We start from the raw sequence: 12,010 nt of genomic DNA, 5'->3' as shown, positions 1-12,010 counted from the left end.
CAGCGGCCCCTGCTGCTGGCGGTCAATGTGTTAAAGTGCATGCTAGTTAGTTCATGATGATAAAAGTGATGAGGAACAGTTTGAAAAGGGAGTTAACAGTCTTGACGCCCTATATAACATAACATCTTGGGCAAAGATAACAAGTAGACTTACTTATCTCTTGTCTAGCACAGTCTCTGGAGCGTAACAGAAAGAAGCATTTTGTATAAAAGTATTCTGTACTTCTGTATGACAACTATTAAAGAAACTTGAACTTGAAACTTGAACTACTTACAGTAACGCATTACCTCATCATGTTAAAAAAAAAGTCACAAAAGGGTAGGGGTTATTGAACTGAGTGGACGTATTATTGACTGTTTTGGCCTGTTGTAGGTAGCTAGCCTAGCCAGTGTACTATTGACCCATAGAGGAAAGCACAGATCTACAGATATTTTCTATTTATCTTTTGTTGTTGTCAAAGGAATTATATATATACCCCTGTTCTCTTGACCTGGAAGCCCAGACCAGGCATTAGTCCTGTACGCGTCTAATCTTATCCTAACCCATGTTTGCGATCTGATTGGCCACTGACGTTTCTGGTCATGTGACATGTGCGCAGAATCGCGTGACGAGCTGTGTCTTTGCCCATTTCCCATCGAACAGCCTGCAAACGACCTAACGCCTAGTTTATCACTGGTTAAGCTTAGGCGACTCTTGCTGTTACAAAGGGTCAGATTAAACCGAATATATATATTTACTGCTTGAGATCCCTTGTATAATATTTGTATATCGTTTGATATCCCTTGTATATTCTTTGTATATATACACGGAATATCCCTTTACCTGGGTACAAACCAGACCATAATATTCGTTCTCCTATTGGACAGCGACCCCTAGGCGCCAGCGACCATACCCCCAATGGCAAGTTCAAAGGCAACGCCAAGGCATGTCTCAACATGTCCAGGTTTGCGCAGTAATACGAGACAGAACTGAGGTTGGCACTAGATAATTCACCTTACGTATAAATACGGCGCAGGTGTAAACAGCAGCAGTTCGTTCATTACCAGTAAAGCCTTCACCACGAGTCAACGACCAAGTGAAGTGAGCAACCTTGCGTCTAAATAGAGCACTTAGAACATGTGCGAATAGGATAGTAAAGTGTCATAGTTTGGTGAAGTAACGTCAAGTTCAACCTAGTTTAATGTGACGGATAGTGCACAGGAGAATCTACACCGGCGAATGCAGAGCCTTTTCTGGCTGGATTATATTGCTTTGGTACCGTGGCTGCTGGAGCAGAGAACCGTCTACCCCACTGTCGTGTGGGATCTACCCCTGTGAGGAGCACCCTCGAGCCCGCCTCTAGGACCAGAGGCTGGCTAGCTTTCATCCATGCTGTCGGGCATACTGGATTATAGCTGTTGCTTTGTCTGCGGACCAAGGGAGTACTGCACTGGCTCCAGTATCTGGAGCCTCGTTATTTCGCGTTGACCCAGACTTTGCTCCCGAACATTCCTCTACCCTGCCGGCTTACAACCGGAGGGAACCCCCCCAGTGTCTCCAGCTGACTACGAGTGTGCCTTATGTAATTACTATGCTACAGGTGGCGTCAGTTATACCCATCTTACTATTCTCATGGACTTACGCTCTTGACCTACTTTAAGTGTTCTTCGCCTTACAAGCGCAATTATAATTCTCAATCTGTAACCTACCGTTGCTGCTCTAATAATAATAAATCCCTCTAACTAGAACTTTATGTGTCATTGCCGTATTCTTGTGTGGGTGTTCACCAGATATATTCATGTACTGTATGGCCAGTAATTAAAGTACATAACTAAGTAGTGGTTTAATACGGTTTAACGCCGTAGGCGTTGATTATTCGCCACGCTTCCGTGAGTCTGCCTCAGGGCAGCTCTGGCTGCAATTGTAGCTTACCACCACCGGTATGACTGTGTATGAACGAATAATGGACTCTGTGAAGCGCTCTGGGTGTCATGAAGAGCGCTATATAAATCCAAGTCATTATTATTATTATTCAATACAGTCAGGGAATTGTACCCCTCAGTTACAATTGGTCCTTCGAGCCGGATGGTATCAGTGTAATATCTAATATAATATTGATATTAACCATGGCCAGCGGTGAACACTCCCCAAGCGGCTCTCCCAAGCTAGAACGCCCGCAGCGCAGACGTCAGCCACCTCCCTATCTAGAGGACTACGCTGTCAGTCTAATACCTAGCTTTAAACAGACGTTAAATGCGGATAAAGCGGATAGTCAAAGCATGTCAAATCCTACCGACCAGGCGACCCGACCAGTAGAGACCCCAGTGGATTCAGACCAAACTGACTCAGCTCACGGGGGGGACCAGGTGGGACATGACCAGACTATACCTCCAGACAACGTCACCGGGAGAGTCCCCGGAGAGCTCCAGGATAAAGAAAGCGCTCCGGGGACAGAACCCGACACACAACCAAGAGAAGAGAAGCGCGCCCAGGAGATGGATCTCGAGGCGCGCCCAGAGAACAGATATCCAACGAGCACTGTCAGAAGCCGATCACCTCCGTCAGTGTCATCCCCCAGCGAGGCGGACCAGATGCTGGCGCAGGCATTCATCGCCACCCTGGCAGCCTCCACCGAACGCGATCGACTTCAGGGTGAACGCGATCGACTTCAAGCACAGACGCTTAGTGAGCGCGAACACTCTACCATGGAAAGAGAGCGCCTCCAGGCTCAACAGACGAGCGAGCGCGAACACGCTGCAACCGAGCGAGAGCGCTTCCAGGCGCAACAAAGGAGTGAAGACGACCGCATAAGACTGGAGACCAGACGCCTTCAGACGGAAGAGAACATTGAAAGAGGCCGCGCCGAGGCACAGCGCGCCGCCACCAATGCACAGCGCGACGCCGCCCATGCCAGCGCCGATGCACAGCGCGCCGCCGCCAATGCACAGCGCGACGCCGCGCATGCCAGCGCCAATGCACAGCGCGACGCCGCCAATGCACAGCGCGACACCGCCAATACCCAGCGCGAAGCACAGCGCGACGCCGCCAATGCAGAGCGCGACGCCGCCCATGCCCAGCGCGAAGCAGAGCGCGACCGGCTGCAGGCGCAGATGATAGAACAATTGATTGCCATGGCGACACCCCCTCGCTCCGCACGGAGCTCCCGGAGATCATCACGACAAGGGTCTAGGGCACCTTCCCCTACCCGACGAAGCGACCCGGGACCCGGCCAACAAGAGGATCCTGTCTACGTCTCCGACCCCCCTCCCCGACCGGTCCACACGAGACCCAGCCACCGGGAAGAACCGGCCTACGTAGCCGAGAGACTGACTAGAAGACTCCAGGACCTAGCAGAGGAAGAGGAAGAGGAGGAATGTCAAGCCGACCAGCAGCAACGTACTCTAGACCAGGAGGCCCAGTACAGCCCCGACCAGCAGCAACGTACTCTGGACCAGGAGGCCCAGTACAGCACCGACATCAGCCCCGAGTCACTGCACTACAAACCCCCGACCCAACTCACGGGTGAGTTTGACGTACAGTCAGCACCGAGGAACAGCACCTGGGTACCCGGCCCCTGGTACCCACCAAGTACCAACCCACGACAACACGTACGGGGAGACGCGCCCAGGAGGCCCCTTCCCCTACGCTCACCAATGTGCCAGCCATCCATGGCATCGTACCTCGGCACACCGACGTTCCCAGACTTTACGCGCGAGGACAGAGCACAGTACACGGAATTACGGATGTGCTTGGAGACTATGATGTCCAACGTCCCCGATGAGTCGTACAAATATGCCATCCTCCTCAAGCACCTCAAGGTGCCCAGAGCGCATAATATAGCGCTGGCATATTCCAACTCAAGCACCCCATACTCCGCGGCTCTAGTGGCCCTCGACCAGCGTTATGGACGCATATGGGACTACGTGATACAAGAAATAAGGAATATTGATCGTCTCCCCCCAGCCAAAGACAATAGAGCATTGGATGACCTCTCTATCAAGGTACAATCCCTGGTAGGGATGCTGGGGTCCCAAAAGGAAAAAGGGATACATGAACTATATGCTAACTCTAATGTGGAACGAATACTAGAGAAGCTCCCTCCAGCCCGCCAAGAGCGCTTTCGGCGGCAGAGAGACCACCGTGATCCCGACGGTCCCGAGCCATCCCTCCTAGACCTGGCCGACTTCCTCGCGAGAGAAGTCAGCAGCCTACGACTGGATACGTTCGTGTGGAGTGGACCAAGCCCAAGAGATGGACCTCGGAGATCTAATGATAACCGCCGGTCAGTGACTGTTATGCACCAGGCCGAGTCAGTGCCGCAGCACGAGAACCACAGCAACCCCCCGACCAAGGGGGAGTGGAAGATTGAATGCCAGTACTGTGAAGGGGAACATCGGCTGTATCAATGTGACACTTTCAAGAAGCTGACCACTGACGAGGTGAGTCAGTGGATCAAAGCCAACCGCCGCTGCTTCCGCTGCGCGCGCAGCCATATGGCAGCTGAGTGCCGTTTAAAGAAGAAATGCAGCAAGTGTGACGGCGCCCACTTGGAGGTCCTGCACGACATCAACAAGCGTCCGCCAGGAAACCAAAGTGGGCCCGTCACAGTGATGTATCAGGCCGAGGCGGTGGCACCACTACCGAAGATCTATAGGACCGTCCCCTGGTGTCCTGACTGCTACAGCAGACACTGGGAGTCACGGTGCTACTCGGACGACCACCAGTCGGCACCACTACAGAAGAGCCAAGGCAACCGACCAACAGGAGTGCTCCACATAGACCCCAAGCATAGCGGGACCCCCCCGAGTGCTCATCAAAGTGGTCAGAGTGCTCCTGAGCTACGAGGACAAGGTCCTGGACACTTACGCCGTCCTAGACGATGGGTCTGAAAAGACTCTCCTCCTCGCATCCGCCGCAGCCCGGCTGGGTCTGCGGGGTGCCAAAGGAACAATGACAATCCGTACCATTAGAAGAGACCAGAAGACCATAAAGGGTGAAAATGTCTCCTTCAAGATAGCAGCGGTGGACCAGCCCGAGAAGCAGTATAGCATCACCAACGTCTTCACCAGCCACGACATAGGCCTGTCACAGTACACCTACCCCATCCCACAGCTGATGGCGAAGTACGAGCACCTACGTCAACTACCTATACCGCTCATCGACGGCGCCACACCGACCCTGCTCATAGGCTCCGACCACGTGGACCTCATTCTCCCAATTGAGGCGGCCCACATCGGACCCAAAGGTTGCCCAGTCGCGGTTCAGACCCGACTGGGGTGGACGCTCCAGGGCCCCCTCTACGGACTTGACAGTCAACCCACGTCTACACGCTGCCTGCACACAAAGGTGAGCGACACAGGCCACTCTCTCGTACAGCCCGTTGAGAGGCTACTGACATTAGACGAGAGGCCTGTGAGAGAACCGTGGGCCCAAGAAGAGGGAGTTCCGAACTCCACCCCCCTCAGCTGCGCTCCAAGCGACGTAGCTGACCTCGAACCCAGCACCCCAACCGACTTCTTGATGGCGCGGCCGGAACCGGCCCCTCCTCAGACAGGGTACAGACCAAACAAGAGGAACAGACGGAGGATGTGGAGACACAGCCAAGCACAGCCCAGTATACCCAGGAGGGCCGACCTGCCTCACCGCCACACCCGACCCGTGGCGAGGCTGATAGAGTTGCCAAGGCTCCCTGACTCCCTTGATGACGATCATGACCCACTGACTTTGTAGATTGCCCTACTCCCCACAACAGACATTGAGTAGTTGACAGGACTATTAATCTGTCTTTGCTTTATCTAATTAGGTGCGGACTAATTAGGAGGCGGCTGTTACAAAGGGTCAGATTAAACCGAATATATATATTTACTGCTTGAGATCCCTTGTATAATATTTGTATATCGTTTGATATCCCTTGTATATTCTTTGTATATATACACGGAATATCCCTTTACCTGGGTACAAACCAGACCATAATATTCGTTCTCCTATTGGACAACGACCCCTAGGCGCCAGCGACCATACCCCCAATGGCAAGTTCAAAGGCAACGCCAAGGCATGTCTCAACATGTCCAGGTCGGCGCAGTAATACGAGACAGAACTGAGGTTGGCACTAGATAATTCACCTTACGTATAAATACGGCGCAGGTGTAAACAGCAGCAGTTCGTTCATTACCAGTAAAGCCTTCACCACGAGTCAACGACCAAGTGAAGTGAGCAACCTTGCGTCTAAATAGAGCACTTAGAACATGTGCGAATAGGATAGTAAAGTGTCATAGTTTGGTGAAGTAACGTCAAGTTCAACCTAGTTTAATGTGACGGATAGTGCACAGGAGAATCTACACCGGCGAATGCAGAGCCTTTTCTGGCTGGATTATATTGCTTTGGTACCGTGGCTGCTGGAGCAGAGAACCGTCTACCCCACTGTCGTGTGGGATCTACCCCTGTGAGGAGCACCCTCGAGCCCGCCTCTAGGACCAGAGGCTGGCTAGCTTTCATCCATGCTGTCGGGCATACTGGATTATAGCTGTTGCTTTGTCTGCGGACCAAGGGAGTACTGCACTGGCTCCTGTATCTGGAGCCTCGTTATTCCGCGTTGACCCAGACTTTGCTCCCGAACATTCCTCTACCCTGCCGGCTTACAACCGGAGGGAACCCCCCCAGTGTCTCCAGCTGACTACGAGTGTGCCTTATGTAATTACTATGCTACAGGTGGCGTCAGTTATACCCATCTTACTATTCTCATGGACTTACGCTCTTGACCTACTTTAAGTGTTCTTCGCCTTACAAGCGCAATTATAATTCTCAATCTGTAACCTACTGCTCTAATAATAATAAATCCCTCTAACTAGAACTTTATGTGTCATTGCCGTATTCTTGTGTGGGTGTTCACCAGATATATTCATGTACTGTATGGCCAGTAATTAAAGTACATAACTAAGTAGTGGTTTAATAATACCATACTCTCAATACAGTCAGGGAATTGTACCCCTCAGTTACACTTGCGAAGTTGGTTAAGGTTAGAGTTTGAATGAATGAATGAATGAAAACTTTATTTAACAGATTGCAGAATGGGTACAATACAGTACGGCTCAATACACACAATTGTTAAGGGGATGCAGACCTGAGAAAGACGTTTGTCTTGTTTACATCAGGGTCCCCCATTTTCAATTCATATAGAGAGATATTGGAATCAGGGCTGGTGTTCTATCACCATGCTCTAAGACAAACTCTAACCTTAACCAACTTCGAAAGAGTGCCTAAACTTAACCGTCGAAAGAACTTGCCGTCACACGATTTGTGCACATGTCACATGACCAGAAACGTCAGTGGCCAATCAGATCGCAAACATGCAAACATGGGTTAGGATAAGAATTTTGGCGTCCTGTACGCTTCATTACTTTAGGCAACCAACTTGCGCCTAGCAACGCCCCCGCGGCAGCGGCATTATGCAGCCGTAATCCCCCCTCTTTTAACATCGACGGTTAGCTCAACTCGTTCGCCGCCTTGCTGTGGAGCCTGCGGTGCGTTGGTGACACGTTCGAATCACTTCAATTTTTTTTATTTTTTTTAACATGCATTCTTTCGCCGGTTAAGTTTAGGCATTCTTTCGGAGTTGGTTAAGGTTAGGGTTAAGTTTAGGCATTCTTTCGGAGTTGGTTAAGGTTAGGGTTAAGTTTAGGCATTCTTTCGGAGTTGGTTAAGGTTAGAGTTTGTCTTAGAGCATGGCAATATTTCTTTCGCCGGTTAAGTTTAGGCATTCTTTCGGAGTTGGTTAAGGTTAGGGTTAAGTTTAGGCATTCTTTCGGAGTTGGTTAAGGTTAGGGTTAAGTTTAGGCATTCTTTCGGAGTTGGTTAAGGTTAGGGTTAAGTTTAGGCATTCTTTCGGAGTTGGTTAAGGTTAGAGTTTGTCACAGAGCATGGCAATAGAATGCAGCCTATTTCCGCACTGCCGCTCTCTCGCGCGCGTCTCTACAATTCGTAGCCGCATTTCTGCAGACCCCTCTCTGATTGGTTGAGGCCATTTCTGCAGACCCCTCTCTGATTGGCCGCGCGCATGCGCATGAGCCGCGACAAGCTCCTCTAGCCAGGAGTCGAAACTCTGTTAAGCTCCAGAGAGAGAGGCTGAAAACCCACAGTTGTTGCCCGACGGATGGGAGCCGAAACCCGGATCCGAGTTTTCTGATGAATAGCCCCAAAACATGGAGGTCGCGAACGCAATTTATACGCATGGAAGTATTGATTACGCCATAACGAATCATTAAAAAAATATACCGTTAACTGGAATATGTTGTGTGTGCCTTTACACATATGTTGGATAGGATTATGTAATTGGTTTGTCATTAAAAACCAATAATAATCGCTCGCGGCTTCGCTGACCAGAGCTCTCTCAGATTCAAAGTTTTAATTGCAGCCTGCAGCCAATGTGTAACTAGACAGTTACAATATAACATTTATATTAATTAAGAGAAAGAGTCTGGTGGTCAATTGCTATGAAATGTGTCTTACTAATAATAACTAATTCCTTGGTCAATAGAAGTCTCTGTGATACTTTCTGAATATGATTTGGGAACATCAAATGGGCAGGCCGCGAAATAATCTCAAAACAAACTAGTCAGACTACTGCTTGGCCTGACTCCTAGAGCCCACCTCACCCCTGCACACTTTGCCAACCTAGGATGGCTTAGAGTAGACGACAGAGTACAGCAACTTGCAATGGGCCTGGTCTACAAGATACACTACACGACCAAGGTACCCATGTACATGTCAAAATACTTCCCAAAGGTCAGTGAATACCACGATCACAACACCAGAGGGAGCTCCACAAATCATGTAAAACCCAGATTCGGCACAAACAAGGGACTAAACACGTTTCGCAATTATGCCACAACAATGTGGAACGCTCTACCCAAAGCTGTAAAGGAATGTAAATCACTACCCACCTTCAAAAACACTCTCAAAGAACACCTACGGGAGACTGCAATTCAAAACTGGCCCCTACAAATGTCCTAACCCAGTTGTACAATAAAGACCAAGCATGGCTTTGTCAGTATTCCAATGTACAGCCCCACCCAACCCAACACCTACCCAACCTCCTCCAATGTACAGTTTCCATGTCAAATGTATGTCAGTATTCCAATGTACAGTGTGTGTCCCCCCCCCCCCCCCCCCCACCTCCAATGTACAGCCCCACCCCACCTACCCAACCTCCCCCAATGCACAGTTTCTATGTCAAATGTATATACTCTTCTTCTGGATTTTTTTAGTATCACAAACAGTACTGTATTTGAAAATCTGGTATGTCATAAATGTATAGATGTAGCAGTACTGTCTATCTGTATGTCATGTGTGTCATATGATGAATTGAAAATGGGGGACCCTGATGGAAACAAGACGAAAGTCTTTCTCAGGTCTGCATCCTCTTAACAATTGTATGTATTGAGCTGTACTGTACTGTACCCATTCTGCAATCTGTTAATAAACTTTTCAATCAATCAATCAAAAACAATGTACAGTTTCTGACAGCTGGCTGTGTTGTGAAATGTGCATAACGTTATGAATAAACCGCGAAGTCACGCGAAATAACGTTATAAGCGAATCTGGTAGTACATTTCCAATCAGAGAGGGGCTTCGCTCAACCAATCAGAGAGGGGTCTGCAGAAATGGAGCTCAACCAATCAGAGAGGGGTCTGCAGAAATGCGGCTACGAATTGTAGAGACGCCTCTCGCGCTGCTGTGGTCACATGGGCGTTGTGGCCAATCAGAGAACCGCTGAACGCAAGTTGGTTGCCTAAAATGTTGACGCGTCCTGTACACCCATTATTACCACGCCCCTCTCTTCTGATTGAATTGATTGAAAACTTTATTAACAGATTGCAGAATGGGTACAGTACAGTACGGCTCAATACATACAATTGTTAAGGGGATGCAGACCAGAGAAAGACTTTCTTCTTGTTTACATCAGGGTCCCCCATTTTCAATTCATCATAGTCGGTTCAGACTATTAACTGCATGGGCACAACTTTGTTTTATGTTCGCAAATGCTGTCAACAAATAACTGTCGTATGATGAGGCATTCCGTGCCATTTGGATTAAATGCTGCACATGCAGAATCGCTCACTCTTGCACGATGATGACAATTATAGGCCTCGTTATCAAAACATCACTGCTGTCAGGAGTCAGAACGGCCAGGCTTTATTCATCTACACCGTGTCAGCGAGTAGACACACAGCTGGACTTTAGACCATTTAGCTAACTAACGCGTATGAACATGTGCTCATCATTAGAGAGAGATGATTTAATATCTACACATTGTGGCACAAAAACATTCGCTAACGTTAGCTAGATAAGCTAGCGTTGGCTCAAATGGACTGGCAATGCAATCAGATGTCCCTCCCTCTGCACACACATGAGGTTAAAGGAGCTAGCTGTGGCGGAGCTAAGCTAGCAGCATCTGTTCCGAGTGACAGGAGTGAAACCCCTGGTTAGTTGTTATTATACCCTGTCATCCGACTGCTCGTAGTGTAGGTCGTCTTCTGTCCCGGGTCCACCACCGCGGTGCCGTAGCTCCGTCATCACTGGTCCTGGTCCTGGGTGGTGCTGCTTCTGGCTCGACACAACAGAAATATCACTTGTCGTGACTTGTTGCTACCAGCTTCAAAACAGCAACAAACCGTTTGATTCACTCTCTATGTGTCGATCTTCTGACGTAACGACCCCCAGTCCCTAGCTCCTCCCTCTTCTGACGTAACGACCCCCAGTCCCTAGCCCCTCCCTCTTCTGACGTAACGACCCCCAGTCCCTAGCTCCTCCCTCTTCTGACGTGACGACCCCCCAGTCCCTAGCTCCTCCCTCTTCTGACGTAACGACCCCCAGTCCCTAGCTCCTCCCTCTTCTGACGTGACGACCCCCCCAGTCCCTAGCTCCTCCCTCTTTTGACGTAACGACCCCCCAGTCCCTAGCTCCTCCCTCTTTTGACGTAACGACCCCCAGTCCCTAGCTCCTCCCTCTTCTGACGTAACGACCCCCAGTCCCTAGCTCCTCCCTCTATGACAAGGGTACTCTGGTAGGGCCAGGCATAGATATATATAGAACACTAGATAGCTTGCCCGCGCTGCCGGCCAATGGAGAGCGACGTCACTGAACCGCCGCCATCTTGCTCCAGTCAGCCTTGAGTGAGAGTGAGTGAGCTGCACAGACAAAAATACTCATAACTCGCTGAAATATTGACGGATTTACAAACGGTTTGTTTTATTACAAGCATTATTAACGTGGCTATGATTCAAGCGGTTTGGAAAAAAAACATCTTTAAAATTTTTCTTTTTTATAAGTATGCAGTATCATAACTACATATTTGATGTTTATAGCAAACCAACCCGTTTGTAAATCAGTCAATATTTCAGCGAGTTATGAGTATTTTTGTCTGTGCAGCTCACTCACTCTCACTCAAGGCTGACTGGAGCAAGATGGCGGCGGTTCAGTGACGCTGGTGACTCCGCCTTAAGCTATCTAGTGTTCTATAGATATCTATGGGGCCAGGGCCCAGATGGTCCACAGCAACAAGTAATAGTTTCATTTCACTAAATACATTATTTACTATCAGTTACCTCTGTTACCTCCCCACGTATAATACGCAGTACTATAATATACCTGTATGTCATGTATGTCCCTACTATGACATAAATGTCATGATGTCATGTATGTTGTGTATGTCATAAATGTCACTATGAATTGAAAATGGGGGACCCTGATGTAAACAAGACGAAAGTCTTTCTCTGGTCTGCATCCCCTTAACAATTGTGTGTATTGAGCCGTACTGTATTGTACCCATTCTGCAATCTGCTAAATAAAGTTTTCATTCATTCATTCATTCATTCATTCATTCATTCATTCATTCATTCATTGTAGACAGTTGTGGTGATTCTGGACTAAATCAACAAATATATTCTTAGATAGCAGTCCCTGAAATGGTGTTTTTGACCTATTGTGTGTTCATTTGGGGGTCCTTGACATGATATATGTTGAGAACCGATGC

General features: G+C 48.9%; 1 protein-coding gene across 1 annotated transcript in view; it reads right to left on the bottom strand.

The window, feature by feature from the left end:
* Positions 1 to 10,637, bottom strand: part of cds2 (CDP-diacylglycerol synthase (phosphatidate cytidylyltransferase) 2) — a 51,259-nt gene extending 40,622 nt beyond the window's left edge. Inside the window, exon 1 of the mRNA XM_084338949.1 lies at positions 10,477 to 10,637. Coding sequence (XP_084195075.1) covers positions 10,477 to 10,551 — 75 coding nt within the window. The 5' untranslated portion in view covers positions 10,552 to 10,637. The remainder of the gene's footprint in view (positions 1 to 10,476) is intronic.
* Positions 10,638 to 12,010: the final 1,373 nt, after the last annotated feature.

Source organism: Notolepis coatsorum (assembly GCF_963971535.1).
Source record: "Notolepis coatsorum genome assembly, contig: SCAFFOLD_193, whole genome shotgun sequence".
Lineage (NCBI taxonomy): Eukaryota > Metazoa > Chordata > Actinopteri > Aulopiformes > Paralepididae > Notolepis > Notolepis coatsorum.
The sequence above is the reverse complement of the archived record's forward strand: the minus strand, read 5'-3'. Positions and strand labels throughout refer to the sequence as shown.